Below are 16,247 nucleotides of genomic sequence, written 5' to 3'. Positions count from 1 at the left end.
TATTTCACAGTAGCTTCTGTTTTCATCTTTCGTAGACCAAAGAGCCAGTAAATTGTTTCTAAAAGGAAAGAACTGGAGAAAGGCACAGTTCTTACCCTTGCCAGCTGTGTTCAATAGGGTCACAGTTGTCCAGGTAATTGAAGCGAATGATATCAGTTGGATGCTTGTCAGAAGACCTCCAGGGTGGGAGTTCTTTCTCCCCTGGGTGGTTCTTCTTTCTTAAAGAGGAAGAGGATCGGAAAGCAGATGAAGGAGACAGCTTTCCCCCTGGAGAACTGCTTCTAATGGGTTGAACATCCGCGATCACAAACCCATCTTTTGGAGGTGTCTAGAAGGAGAAAATTATTTCTGTTCTCAAAACACTATAACAAAAACAAAAGTAAAACAAAGAACGTGGACTTCCCTGGTGGTCTAGTGATTAAGAATCTGCCTGCCAACGCAGGGGACACTGATTCAATCCCTGGTCCAGGAAGATTCCACCTGCCCGTGTACCACAACCACTGAGCCATGCTCTGCCACAAGAGAAGCCATCGCAGTAAGGATCCTGAGCATGGAAGGTAGAGAACAGCCCCTGCTCTCTGCAACTAGTGAATGCCCAAAGGCGATAACGAAGACCCTTTGCAACCAAAACTGAATAAATAAACAAATGCTTTAAGAAAATCATCATTATCATCCTTACCATGATGGCATTGATATGGCAGCAGTGATTACAGCAGCCACCAAACCAGAGGTACTTGTATATACCAGGCACTCTCTCAGGAAGTATTCCTGCATTATTATTACTTTTTGAGGGGGGTTATACACTGAGGCATGTGTGATCTTAGTTCCCCCTACCAGGAATCGAACCTGCACCCCTTATGTTGGAAGCATGGAGTCTTAACCACTGGACCACCAGGAAATTCCCCTTCTTACATTACTTTATTTAACCTTCATTAATAACTTTAAAAGGTAATCATAACTACTTCCATTTTATAGAAGAGAAAACTGAAGGTAGGATAAACTGATTAATTTTTCCACTACTGCTATTAAGACATAAGCAGTAAGACACAGTCAGAATTTGAATCCAGGACTCTCCAGCTTCAAGCTCACACAATGAACTTCTCTATCCTGTATTGACACCTCTCCTACCATATCATTATACAGTTATTCCACAACTGCAGTTAATTTGTCCATAAAAATATACATTCTTAAAAACAGTACCCTATCCTACCTATCTCAAACACAGAGACAATTTCCATTATGCAGGTGTAAACTATAGATTTTATCAGTTATCAAACCTTCAGCCATTTCCATAGAATTGGGAAATGAAAGTCTATTTTTTTTGAAAGTCTATTTTTTAATTGCCCAAAATGAAAGTTTGTTTTTTTGTGTGTATAAAATTTGTAAGGGTTTTTATGCAGTTGCAGCCTAAGGGAAGAGGTACTGCTATGTTGAGAAGCCATTAAAGCCTTAATTTTTGTTATTTAAGAGATTAGGGAAGCTTTGCTCGGTAAATTGGTTTGCTTAAATTGTTTGTGAAAATTTAAAAATTCCCCAAGTTCCTGCAAGCAGAATCAGTTTCTTATCCTTGTTTCAACTGCTCTTTGTACATATTTCTATTACAGGATAGTACTTTGTATTCAATGTGGTAACTATCTGTCTGTGTCCTTGGCCATAGACTGCTGCTAAGTCGCTTCAGTCGTGTCCGACTCTGTGCGACCCCATAGGCGGCAGCCCACCAGCTCCCCGCTCCCTGGGATTCTCCAGGCAAGAACACTGGAGTGGGTTGCCATCTCCTTCTCCATAGACTAGGCTCCCAGAAAGTGGGGTTCAGACCATTGTACTCTTAGCACCTGGCACATAACAGTATTTAATAAATATTTATTGATTTAGTGAGTTGTTGTAAGTAGTAGAGTAAAAAGACATTTTACGTTTATAGAATTGATGGCTCATTACTAGATTAGTATTTAATGTTTTGCGCAAGTCCTGGAGGAGGGCATAGCAACCCATTCCAGTATTCTTGCCAGGAGAATCCCCACAGACAGAGGAGCCTGGTGAGCTACAGTCCCTGGGGTTGAAAAGAGTCGGACACGACTGAGCAACTAAGGACAGCACAGTGCAGATCTCACTTAAAATGGACATTCAAGGAGTTCCCTGGTGGTCCAGTGGTTAGGATTCTACACTTTCACTACCGAGAGCAGGAGTTCAATCCCTGGTCAGGGAACTAAGATCCCAAGTCACATGCGGTGGCCAAAAAATAAAACAAATAAGATGGACATTCATTTCATTTTTCTGAGTTTATATTGAATGAAATCTATTTTTGCTGGAAGAGTCTTGTTTAACACCACTAGTAATAAAGAATACATGATAATAAAAGAGCAATTTCAGGGAATAAAATTTAGTCATGAATGCTAGTAACTATATATATAAATAAACATCATTAATTTTGAAAAGTACAAAATATTGACCCATTAACAAAATAGATAATAATGAAAACTGATGACTTTTCTGTTAAGTAAACAAAAAATGTGTTACCTTTACTCAAAGCCTTTTGAGACTTTTTAAAATTGCAAATGTTGAAAAAATTTTAAATGCTTTTGTTTGCATATATATTGAAATGACCATATATCTTTTCCCCTTTATTCTGTGAATTACATGGACTGATTTTTGAATATTATGCCAACCTTACTCTCCTTGGATACATCCCACTTGGTCATCATGTATTGTTCTTTTTTTATATATTACTGGGTTTAATTTGCCAATTTTTTCTTTGACAGAAAAACTGAAATTTACTATAACAAGTTCAGTTCAGTTCAGTCACTCAGTTGTGTCCGACTCTTCACGACCCCATGAATCGCAGCACGCCAGGCCTCCCTATCCATCACCAACTCCTGGAGTTCAGTCAGACTCACGTCCATCGAGTCCATGATGCCATCCATCCATCTCATCCTCTGTCGTCCCCTTCTCCTCCTGCCCTCAATCCCTCCCAGCATCAGAGTCTTTTCCACTGAGTCAACTCTTCGCATGAGGTGGCCAAAGTACTGGAGTTTCAGCTTTAGCATCATTCCTTCCAAAGAAATCCCAGGGCTGATCTCCTTCAGAATGGACTGGTTGGATCTCCTTGCAGTCCAAGGGACTCTCAAGAGTCTTCCTCAACACCACTGTTCAAAAGCATCAATTCTTCGACGCTCAGCTTTCTTCACAGTCCAACTCTCACATCCATACATGACCACTGGAAAAACCATAGCCTTGACTAGATGGACCTTAGTCGGCAAAGTAATGTCTCTGCTTTTGAATATGCTATTTAGGTTGGTCATAACTTGTCTTCCAAAGAGTAGACGTCTTTTAATTTCATGGCGGCAGTCATCATCTGCAGTGATTTTGGAGCCCCCAAAAATAAAGTCTGACACTGTTTCCACTGGTTCCCCATCTATTTCCCATGAAGTGATGGGACCAGATGCCATGATCTTCATTTTCTGAATGTTGAGCTTTAAGCCAACTTTTTCACTCTCCTCTTTCACTTTCATCAAGAGGCTTTTTAGTTCCTCTTCACTTTCTGCCATAAAGGTGGTGTCATCTGCATATCTGAGGTTATTGATATTTCTCCCGGCAATCTTGATTCCAGCTTGTGCTTCTTCCGGTCCAGCGTTTCTCATGATGTACTCTGCATATAAGTTAAATAAGCAGGATGACAATATACAGCCTTGACATACTTCTTTTCCTATTTGGAACCAGTCTGTTGTTCCATGTCCAGTTCTAACTGTTGCTTCCTGACCTGCATACAGATTTCTCAAGAGGCAGGTCAGGTGGTCTGGTATTCCCATCTCTTTCAGAATTTTCCATAGTTTATTGTGATCCACACAGTCAAAGGCTTTGGCATAGTCAATAAAGCAGAAATAGATGTTTTTCTGGAACTCTCTTGCTTTTTCCATGATCGAGCGGATGTTGGCAATTTGATCTCTGGTTCCTCTGCCTTTTCTAAAACCAGCTTGAACATCTGGAAGTTCACGGTTCACGTATTACTGAAGCCTGGCTTGGAGAATTCCGAGCATTACTTTACTAGCATGTGAGATGAGTGCAATTGTGCGGTAGTTTGAGCATTCTTTGGCATTGCCTTTCTTTGGAATTGGAATGAAAACTGACCTTTTCCAGTCCTGTGGCCACTGCTGAGTTTTCCAAATTTGCTGGCATATTGAGTGCAGCACTTTCACAGCATCATCTTTCAGGATTTGAAACAGCTCCACTGGAATGCCATCACCTCCACTAGCTTTGTTCGTAGGGATGCTTTCTAAGGCCCACTTGACTTCACATTCTAGGATGTCTGGCTCTAGATGGGTGATCACACCATCATGCTTATCTGGGTCGTGAAGATCTATTTTGTACAGTTATTCTGTGTATTCTTGCCACCTCTTCTTAATATCTTCTGCTTCTGTTAGGTCCATACCATTTCTGTCCTTTATTAAGCCCATCTTTGCATGAAATGTTCCCTTGGTATCTCTAATTTTCTTGAAGAGATCTCTAGTCTTTCCCATTCTGTTCTTTTCCTGTATTTCTTTGCACTGATCGCTGAAGAAGGCTTTCTTATCTCTTCTTGCTATTCTCTGGAACTCTGCATTCAGATGCTTATATCTTTCCTTTTCTCCTTTGCTTTTCACCTTTCTTCTTTTCACAGCTATTTGTAAGCCTCCCCAGACAGCCATTTTGCTTTTTTGCATTTCTTTTCCATGGGGATGGTCTTGATCCCTGTCTCCTGCACAATGTCACGAACCTCATTCCATAGTTCATCAGGCACTCTATCTTTCAGATCTGGTCCCTTAAATCTATTTCTCACTTCCACTGTATAATCATAAGGGATTTGATTGAGGTCATACCTGAATGGTCTAGCGGTTTTCCCTACTTTGTTCAATTTGAGTCTGAATTTGGCAATAAGGAGTTCACGATCTGAGCCACAGTCAGCTCCTGGTCTTGTTTTTGTTCACTGTATAGAGCTTCTCCATCTTTGGCTGCAAAGAATATAATCAGTCTGATTTCGGTGTTGACCATCTGGTGATGTCCATGTGTAGAGTCTTCTCTTGTGTTGTTGGAAGAGGGTGTTTGCTATGACCAGTGCATTTTCTTAGCAAAACTCTATTAGTCTTTGCCCTGCTTCATTCCTCATTCCAAGGCCAAATTTGCCTGTTACTCCAGCTGTTTCTTAACTTCCTACTTTTGCATTCTAGTCCCCTATAGTGAAAAGGACATCTTTTTTGGGTGTTAGTTCTAAAAGGTCTTGTAGGTCTTCATAGAACCGTTCAACTTCAGGTTCTTCAGCATTACCGGTTGGGGCATAGACTTGGATTACTGTGATATTGAATGGTTTGCCTTGGACACAAACAGAGATCATTAAGTACTTCCTAAAGAAACTAAAGACTAAGCAACAATGTGTCAATTTTCTTATATCAGAACTATTCATTATTTTAAAATATGTGTGTGTTAGTTGCTCAGTCATGCCTGACTCTTTATGATCCCATGGACTGTGGCCCACCAGGCTCCTCCAACCATGGAGATCCTCCAGGCAAGAATACTGGAGTGGGTTGCCATTCTCTTCTCCACGGGATCTTCCTGACCTGGGGCTCAAACCTGCATCTCCTACATTGCAGGTGGATTCCTTACCATCTGAGCCACCAGAGAAGTGCATAAATAGTTTCTGGAAAAAAGAGTTATTGTTGAAGACCAAGTATTAAAATCAGTATTACATACAGTACTCAAAACCATTTTTCATTCTACAACTTGGTGACTCACTTTTCTCTCCTCTGCCCCAGAACAGCCCACGCTTCAGCTATGAAGCCTATGAGTGACGTTGAATGAGAGTTAAGGAAAGCCTTATGATAAAAGGAGTCATAGCTTTTGTAATTTTTAAAATAACTCTTCCACCACTGCACTTAAAATTTTTCTTTTTAAAAGAAATTCTCATGAAGAACAGCCATCATTGAAATCAGAAAGACCACTTTCATCATTGTAATTATAACAGTATTAATTATGCAGTTCATTACTGTATGAAATGTAGAGGGTTTCTACTTCAAGTAAACACAATAAAATGAAACGTAAATGAGCATGTTAAGAACGAACTATTCGTATTTCAAAAGCATTCTTCAATTCAAAAAGGACTCACTGCAGCTTTTCTATGTAAAAACAATCCCTGTGGTTTCAAAAATAATTAATTATTTTAATTTACACATAATTTTCAGGAACTCTTCTATTATACAAAATGATGCACAACTCTGCATGTATATAGATCATGCTATAAAGAAAAAGCTCATTAAAATTTCCCATAAGTTATCTAATTAACTGTGACTGTAAGAATGAACATAAACATTGGTTATAATGTGTAGAAAACCACTAGAAAAATTTATGCTCATATTATTTACTGTTTACGATTCTATGTAAGGACTTTACATTGCTAGTTTCTAAAGTAAAAAGAATTTTAATATGCCCATTATGCCCTTTCCTAATTACTAATTTATTACAAAACTTTTCTTTATAAATGATAGAAACATAAACTTCAGTTTGCCTGGTAGAATCACAGAAAACTTGAATTAGTTAAGCAAAATTTGATGACCCATAGGTAATAAATACTGCACATTACCCACAGAATCCCAGTGTCAGAATTGTGTACTGTAGGCGTCAGAGACACAGAAATCCAGGAATCCGGAGAGAATGAGGAGCTCCAAGTCCTAACCTAGGTGGAACTGTGGTTTGTGTCAGACGACTTTCAACTAACATGGATATCTTGAAAAAGAGCTGTCAAGTTCTTTGAACAAGGGAATTTTGTAGTCTTGAACCAAAGGCCTTCCCCAGCTTAGTTCCAGAATTCCTAAGTAGCTGATGTTAGTAATTCTGTTGCTTCTTTTCTGAAACTTACCTTGGGCTTGGTAACATGGAGTTCTTTCACCATTTGAATATAATGCTTCTTCCATACACCCTGCTCATAGGGGGTTGGGGAGAAATTGATGTACCAGTTAAACCGTAAACATTTTAGCATCCAGAGCTGATCCAGTTCAGTTAAATTCTTCCAATGCCAGCTCACCTGGAAAAACAACGTTAAAAAACTATTCAGTTTACATGTCCACTTTCTCTAGGTTTTGAGCCGTCACCCTGGTACTGAGAGAACTTTTTTTTTTTTTTCTGGAGTGGGTTGCCGTGCCCTCCTCCAGGGGGATCCTCCTGACCCAGGGATCGAACCCACTTCTCTGTGTTTCCTGCACTGCAGGCGGGTTCTTTACCGCTGAACCACTGGGGAAGCCCATGAATGAATCAAAACAAACATAATTTTAACTAGATAAACCAGGGCTGCAATTCACAGCTAGTCTCTTTTTGGTCCTTCTCCAAATCACAGCTAAGTTACCTCCTACCTGAAGTGCTTCCTAACCAGGCAGGAGGATTTTTTTTTTAATTTTTTATTTATTTATTTTAATTGGAGGATAATTACTTTACAACATTATGATGGTTTTGCCATACATTGGCCATAGGTATACATGTGTCCCCTCCAACCTGAACAGCACTTCCACCTCCCTCCCCATCCCATCCCTCCAGGTTCTCACAGAGCACTGGCTTTGGGTACCCCTTTTTCTTTTTTTTTTTTAAATGTTAATTCAGACAGAATCCAGTCAACTAATATTTATCGAGCATCTATTAACCATCCTCATCACAACCTGAAGGGCAGTATAATTAATATCGTCCCCTTGCAAATGGGGAAACTAAGCTTTAGCTAAGCCTTTGGAACTTCCTAAAGATCTCTGGAAGTCTGTATGAAAGTTATATGAAGGCTACAGAAACTCCGGTTGGTACATTGCTAATTTTTTTCATGATATGCTTCTGTTTTCCCTCCATTTTTATGATTTAACTAAATATAAATTTTATAAAGGGAACACAATGACTAATACTATATTGGTGTGTCCTAAATAGCCTTCAAGATTCAATAGAACATTAAATATTTATCCTGGGGACTTCCCTGGTGGTCTAGTGGCTAAGATTCTATGCTTTCAGTGCAGGGGGCCAGGGTTTGATCCCTGGTTAGGGAACTGGATCCCACGTGCTGCAACTGACACCTGGTGCAGCCAAATAAATTTTTTCTTAAAGTATTCTGTACATTCCATTTTCATAGGATTATGGTTAATCCTACACATCCAGCAAATGGTGGAGGTGACCCTAGTATGTGTCAGTTCAGTTCAGTTCAGTCGCTCAGTCGTGTCCGACTCTTCGCTAGTATGTTGTAGTAGTGATTAAAATAATTTATTCCAGGTTTTAAATAAGTCTTAGTATAAACTAGAGTCAAGTCCATATATAAAGTTGAGACTAGGCATTCCATGTCTCTTATCAGGAATTGCAGAGATGACAGCTAATCTTCACATTCATTTCATCCTTGGAAAACTGGCCTCTTTTTCAAGGTTAACTCAATAATAAATAATGTTTCAGTGCCCCCCAAAGGAGCAGAACACTCTGTAATGGAACTCGCTACCCATCCATCTGTTTATCTGTTGCTCTTCCTCCCTCCTTCCATCCATTGTGTATGGAGTTCTGATTACATCCAGGATTAGTTTATGGGCTGAAGATAAGACATGCAGGGGAGAGAGAAGCAGAAAGAGGCACAATTAGGAGAAACAGTAGGTTCAGGATATAGATGGAGGAAAAGGCTTAAAGGATCTGATACTGCAGGCAGAAACAGAGATCATAACCACTTCGTGCAACCCAGAATGAAACTACACCGCCCTTAGTCCTTATATGGTTAGTTAATTCAATCAAGATGTGGAGTTTGGGAGGGAGGGGATGGGGAGAAAGTTTTTCTCAATTCTCACCCTTTTTCTCTTTTGACTTAGATCTGGTTTAGACCTGGGTAGTTAAGTTGGGGTTCTCCCCCTGCGCTGGGAGTACATAAATTTTTGCTTTGTTTTTGATTTTTGCTGCTTTTTGTTTGTTTAAAACTAAACAGGAATGAGGAAAGTTGAGGGTAGGTAAGAGCTTTCAAAACTGTAGACAACCCCCACCATATTTGTAAACAGCTGAAAGCTCATCTTGGTGCAATGACTTTATTGTTTACTTTAAATCTAGCTAAAAAATAATTTGGAGAAGGAAATGGCAATCCATTCCAGTGTTCTTGCCTGGAGAATCCCAGGGACAGGGGAGCCTGGTGGGCTGCCGTCTATGGGGTCGCACAGAGTCAGACACGACTGAAGCGACTTAGCAGCAAAGAACAATTGCTTCACAGTCAGTTCTGGGAATAAAATACGATGCTGAAATCTACCAAGATTGACATATGGTACACAAAGATGATAAGATTATCTATTTCATATCACATCTCCCTGGAATGATAACATTCTCATTGTGAAAAACATGGACAATTCTGAGAAACTTGAAGAAAAACAATACCCAGAACCCTGTAAATCAGAGACGACCAAACATTATTAACAAGTTCGTAGAGTTATTTTCCTTTCTGTTTTTCAGGCATATATGAAAGCAAAATTGGAAAACTGCATGCGATTTAAAATCATGCTTTCTTCATTTTACACATAATAAGCATCTCTGTTCTTCCAAAACATGCTTCCTAATTACTACCTAATAATTCATTATATGGCTGAATGATACTCTATTACTGGGCATTTAAAACACTATGCTTTTTTTTAAAAACAAGTTATTTCATTTTTAGAATAAGTAATATGTGTACATCAACACTAAATACAAAGATACCAAGGGGCACATGGTAAAAAAAAAAAAGTTAAAAAAAAAATCTCTCTCATCCTTGTCATCTAGCCACTCATTTCCCTCCCTGAATGTAACCATTGTGACTGGCTTCTTGTGTGCCATTCCAGATGGTTAACAAATATGGGTACATTCTTTTATTCTTTCCAAAATGGTAGGCCAATTCTGCACCTTTGTTTTTTTATTGATGATATATTGTGGAGATGGTTGCAACCAGTCTGCTATTAGCAGACATTTCCATTGTTCCCAACCTTTTGCTACTACAAACAATGATGCAGTATTCTCATATAGACATAAATTTTGCATGTGTTCAAGTACAGGCATCTGACAAATTCCAAGAAGTGGAACTACTGGCCAAGGTAATCTTATTTTTTTTTAATTAAATTTTTTTTTAAAGTTTTTAGCCATGTCTCATGGTATGCTGGAGAAGGCAATGGCAATCCACTCCAGTACTCTTGCCTGGAAAATCCCATGGACGGAAGAGCCTGGTGGGCTGCCGTCTATGGGGTCGCACAGAGTCGGACACGACTGAAGCGACGCAGCAGCAGCAGCAGCAGCAGCAGCATGGCGTGCAGGATCTCAGTTCCCAGACTAGGGATCAAACTCACACCCTTGGTAGTGAAAGCACAGAGTCCCAACCACTGGATCGCCAGGGAATGCCCAGGAATCTTTATTTAAAAACTGAACACTACCAAATTGCTCTCCTTGGTGTTTGCATCAATTTATCTTCCAACAACATATGAAGGTGCTTGTTTCCCCACACCCCCAACAATATAAAATATTATCATTAAAAGAGAAACTAAAAGAAGAAAAAAAGAAACTCAATCCCTCCGAGTCACAAAAGATGGCATGAAAACGAGGCTAAGCATTTTACCTATTTTAGAAAGATCTGCTTTTCATTTTGTGAACTATGTGTTCACTTCCTTTGTGCATTTTTCTGCTAGGCTTTCATTTCTTTTTCTTCTTAATGTAGATTTATAGTCATTCTTTAAAAAATAAGAAAATTACCCCTTTGCTGGCAATATGTTTTTTCCCCTGTTTATCTTAAATTTTTTTTTTTGGCCAAACTGCAGCAGCTTGTGGGTTCTTAGTCTCCCGGCCAGGGGTTGAACCTGAGCCCTCATCAGTGAAAGCACTGAATCCTAACCACTGCCAGGGAATTCCCTCCTGTTTACTGTTTCTATTTATTTACAGTTTTCTTCTCTATGGAGAAAATTTTAATTTTCATAATCACAACTTAACATCTTGCTTTCTCTATTTATAAAGCATATATAATATATATACAAAATATATAAAATAAATAAAGCAAGATTTTAAGTTTTACATTTTCTTTTGAGGCTCTGAATATTATGGGTTACTCACAAAGGCTTCCTTCCCTGCTGCTGCTGCTAAGTCGCTTCAGTCGTGTCTGACTCTGTGCAACCCCATAGATAGCAGCCCACCAGGCTCCCCTGTCCCTGGGATTCTCCAGGCAAGAATACTGGAGTGGGCTGCCATTTCCTTTTCCAATGCATGAAAGTGAAAAGTGAAAGTGAAGTCGTTCAGTCGTGTCCGACTCTTAGCGACCCCATGGACCGCAGCCTACCAGGCTCCTCCGTCTGTGGGATTTGCCAGGCAAGAGTACTGGAGTGGGGTGCCATTGCCTTCTCCGCTTCTTTCCCTAGGTTTCCTTTAATTACATTTTTTTCCGCTTTAGTCATGCCTGGTGGCTTACAGGATCTTAGTTCCCCAAACAGGGATTGAACTTCTGCCCTCAGCAGTGAAAGAGCAGAGACTTAACCAATGGACCATCAGGGAATTCCCTCTTTTGAGTACGAAATGGTTTCCTATAATTTCATATCAATCTTTTACCCTTCTATAATTTTTTTCCAGCTAATTTGCCTGATTGTCCTAACACCAATTATTAAATAAGTCATCTATCTTACTTCATTCATTAAAATTTTTTTTCATTTTATTAATTTTAAGAACTAAAATTACCATGTGAATGCACAGTAACAGATAACTTCTGGTCTTCCTAGACTATGAAAAGAAATCAACAAAATGACTATCAATTTTATATCTTAAAAAATATACTTGAATACACCACGGAATTACTTGTAAGAAAATAATGGTCAGATGCTTTTTCAACCTGTGAGCGTATCTGCCCACTCTGAACTCCTTCAGTCTCACAAGCTTTCGTATTTATCACATTAGCACCTTATGTCGCGCTTTTCTATTTATGAATGGCCTGCACGCTACACTTTAAGGTTGTACTATGGTCCTCTGCTGATGAACCATTATATACAAGTGTATACATTTCCCCAACTGGCTAATACTGTCTTACAGACACTTAGTGATGGCTTACTTTTTCTCCCCTTTGAGCACTAAATGCACTGCCAGACACAAAGAGATGGGGGCTAATTCAAACTGCACAAACTGAACGTAGTGAGCGTCTTGTCAGTGCTTGGTTTTGTATACGTGCTTTCTTTTTTTCCCTCAAGTTTCAGTGTTTTCTAGGCTATCTGTACCTGTGCACAACGACAAAGGCTTCGGGGGTCCAGGAAAGAAAAGATATATAAAGATAACACCCTTGGGAGCTTAGTAGTAAAATCCAGAGCTTCTGCTGGAATTTTCTCCTGAAGCTTTCGACAGCAGAACTTTTGCTGTGACAGGGAGCAGCGTTCTAACAGGCTTGTCAGGATTCTTCTCCTCTGAGTGTCCGTCCATTTGTCAAACTGGAAAAAAAAGAGCAAAGCAGAACAAAAAAAAAGCTCCAGGTTTAGTCTGACACCAGAGACACATTATGAAAGAGATAAAGAACTGCATAGAAAGTGAGTTTAGTAACTTATTCCTAACGAATTGCATGCATTTCTTTCCCTAACAAGTATACCCCACGTTTTGCCACCTACCTGTTCTTTCTCACATGTGTGTGTGAGCTCAAGCAAGGCTGGTGTGGACATAGACGTGCACTTGACCTCAAAACTTGGAGTTATAGAAGAATTTCGGAGCTGGTCATAGTCATAAACTGAGAATATATATAGACTTGTAAAATATAGCTCTTCTTTAACTTCTGATGGGGCTATATCCCAATTAATCCATCATAAGTTGAACATATCATAAATTAAAAACGCATGTAATACACTTAACCTACCGAACATCCTAGCTTAGCCCAGTCTACCTTAATGTGCTCAGAACACTTACATGAACCTTGCTGCTTGTTGCTGTTGTTAAGCTGCTCAGTCATATTCAACTGTTTTGCGACCCTATGAACTGTTGCCCACCAGACTCCTGTCTCCATGGAATTCTCCAGGCAAGAATACTGGAGTGGGTTGCCATGCCCTCCTCCATGGGATCTTCCTGACCCAGGGATCAAACCTGAGTCTCCTGCATTGACAGGGGTATTCTTTATCACTGAGTCACCAGGAAAGCCCTCACATGAACCTACAGTTGGGCAAAATCATCTACCACAAAGCCTATTTTATAATAAAGTGTTGACTAGTTCATGTAATTTATTAACTACTACACCTGGTTTTTCCAGTGGTCATCTATGGATGTGAGAGTTGGACTGTGAAGAAAGCTGAGCGCTGAAGAACTGATGCTTTTGAACTGTGGTGTTGGAGAAGACTCTTGAGAGTCCCTTGGACTGCAAGGAGACCCAACCAGTCCATCCTAAAGGACATCAGCCCTGGGATTTCTTTGGAAGGAATGATGCTAAAGCTGAAACTCCAGTACTTTGGCCACCTCATGTGAAGAGTTGACTCACTGGAAAAGACTCTGACGCTGGGAGGGATTGGGGGCAGGAGGAGAAGGGGATGACAGAGGATGAGATGGCTGGATGGCATCACTGACTCGATGGACGTGAGTCTGAGTGAACTCCGGGAGATGGTGATGGACAGGGAGGCCTGGCGTTCTGCGATTCATGGGGTCACAAAGAGTCGGACATGACTGAGCGACTGAACTGAACTGAACTGACACCTGGAGAAGGGAATGTCAACCTACTCCAGTATTCTTGCCTGGAGATTTCCATGGACAGAGGAGCCTGGTGGGCTACAGTCCATGGGGTTGCACAGAGTCAGACACGACTGATGCAACTTAGCATGTACGCAAGCACACTGAACGTGAAAACCAGGATGGCTGTCTGGGTACTGATGATTTTAAGTGTATTTGGCTTGTACTCTTGTGACCGAGTGGCTGACTGGGAGCTGTGGCTCATTGGCTGCCCAGCACCATAAGACAGTATCCTACTGCACATGGCTAGCCACCCCTCCCAAAAAACCCGAAAACAAAATTTTAAATATGTTTACCACTGAACGTCTATCACTTTTGCATCACTGTAAAGCCAAAACGTTGCTAAGCCAAAGCATCTTAAACCAGTACAACCTTAAGAGAAGACACTTGGGCAGTCAGTCTCCCCCAACAGTTTCTATATCAGCTCATTAGTGATTAAAACTCCAGGACCAGAAACAAACCTTTGCATTCACAATTAGAGATAAGGCAATACGAGCAAATATCTCTGAGAAGGGGGAGTATATAGGGTTAAAGTCCTGTGTGTGTGTGTGTGTGTGTGTGTGTGTGTGTGTGTTCTCAGTCACTCTCTCTTGTCTGAGTCTTTCCTGAGCCAGCTGGGGTCCTCTGTCCATGGAATTTTCCAGGCAAGAATACTGGGATGGGGTGCCATTTCCTATTCCAAGGGATCTTCCCAACCCAGGGATCGAACCTGCATCTTCTGGGTCTCCTGCATTGGAAGGCGGATTCTTTACCACTAGCACCACCTGGGAAGCCCCAGTTAAAGTCCTACTAATATGCAAATGATTGATATGATTGGAGAGGAAAAGTTGATAGCAGGACCTGGAAAAAATAAAAGAATGCCAAAGACAGGAAGTACATGCCAAAGCAATCTGGGGCATGCCAAACAAATGCTAGGGTTACTTCACAATTTTCCCCAGTGATGACCCCAAGCCATCCCCAAGATTAGTGACTGATCAAAGATGAGAATGTGAGAGCTGGCCAAAATCAAAAGAAGGGTTCTTATGGGAACAGCTACCAGCTGAAGGAGCTGTTATCAGAGTCTAAATCTCTGTTTTTCTTCTTTAGTCCATTAGAGAAGAGAAAACAGGGACGTTTGGGGCTACTTGTATTTTATATGATATTCGCTAGTGATTATAAAGTAATTAGAATTTTATAATACTTTAGTTGTAATCATAAAATACATTGACCACCTAAAAAGGCATATAAAGTAAAAATGTATTTTTGACACGCCCTATGACAAGTCAACTTCTTTATAATTATAGGATCTATTTTTTTAAATTAGTTGGAGTACCTCTTGATTAAAACCATTCACTGTGGGGCTTCCTTGGTAGTCCAGTGGTTAAGAATCTGCCAGTGCAGGGGACATGGGTTCCATCCCTGGTCTGGGATGATTCCACGTGGTGCAGGGCAAGTAAGCCTGAGGATCACAACTGCTGAGCACACACGCCACAGCGACTGAAGCCCAAGCAACCTAGAGCCTGTGCTCTGAACAAGAGAAGCCACTGAAGCAGGAAGACCGCGTACTGCAAGGAGAGAGGGGTGGTCCCATGCTCACGGCAACCAGAGAAAGCCCGCACACAGCAGCGAAGACCACCTCAGCCATGAACAAATCAATAAAAAGGATCTGCCTTCCAGTGCAAGGGGCTAGGGTTGACACCTGCTCGGGGAATTAAGCTCCCACATGCCACAACTAGAGAAAGCCCGCACACAGCAGCAAAGACCAGCTCAGCCATGAACAAATCAATAAAAAGGATCTGCCTTCCAGTGCAAGGGGCTAGGGTTGATACCTGCTCGGGGAACTAAGCTCCCACACGCCACAGCTAGAGAAAGCCCACACACAGCAGCAAAGACCCAGTGCAGCCAAACCAAAGAATTTTAAATAAAACAAAAACTGTTCGCTGTTAACAGATCTGTTCAGTGCTCATGAATCTCACTTTGGACACTATCATTCAAGGGGGAGAGGGGACTCTAAAAAGAAAACAAAAAAACACAACATCAGAAACCTTAACTTATAAGTAAGTGAATAAAATGTATTCATGTATGAATGTTCCCAGATTTCCCCTCGGCCTGTTTCTGCACAGTCCATATTTCCAACTAACATAAAATGAGACTTCTTTCCTTTGGGGATGGGTTATTAGAATGACAGAGAAGCCAGACCAGAGTGGTGAGGGCCAGGGGAAGGGCCAGCCCACGATGCTGCGGTGATCTCTAAAACAAGGAGTCAGTGGGGGGCACATGGAGACAGGAGGGCTGCAGGGTCTTGGCTTGTAGGCAGCTTGTGGTGGTTCAGACTGGAACTGCCTTTCCAGCAGTTTTACAGTGTGAGAGAACTGGGGAATGAAGAAAGGGGGTCTGGTAAGTAGTGTTATGAGCTCTGAATTGGATCCCCTGTGATTTCTCTTTGAGAGACAACATGAAAATTGGTATTCATCTTTAAAATTACTTTGGGCAGTGCTACGTGCTACTCTGTAGAAACTGAGCTACGTGGGGACCCAGGATGATTAGGGTTACGAAAAAATTTTATG

The 16,247-nt window shown here is 40.8% G+C and overlaps 1 protein-coding gene across 1 annotated transcript in view; it reads right to left on the bottom strand.

Moving 5' to 3' along the window:
* Positions 1-16,247, bottom strand: part of FBXO16 (F-box protein 16) — a 45,000-nt gene that overhangs the window by 14,614 nt on the left and 14,139 nt on the right. Inside the window, exons 3-5 of the mRNA XM_052645329.1 lie at positions 12,222-12,428; positions 6,881-7,045; positions 96-328 (exon numbers count right to left, since the gene is read on the bottom strand). Of these exons, the coding sequence (XP_052501289.1) occupies positions 96-328; positions 6,881-7,045; positions 12,222-12,428 (605 nt within the window). The remainder of the gene's footprint in view (positions 1-95; positions 329-6,880; positions 7,046-12,221; positions 12,429-16,247) is intronic.

Source organism: Budorcas taxicolor, chromosome 8 (genome assembly GCF_023091745.1).
Source record: "Budorcas taxicolor isolate Tak-1 chromosome 8, Takin1.1, whole genome shotgun sequence".
Lineage (NCBI taxonomy): Eukaryota > Metazoa > Chordata > Mammalia > Artiodactyla > Bovidae > Budorcas > Budorcas taxicolor.
Note: the sequence above shows the minus strand (reverse complement) of the source record. Positions and strands in the feature narration are given on the sequence as shown.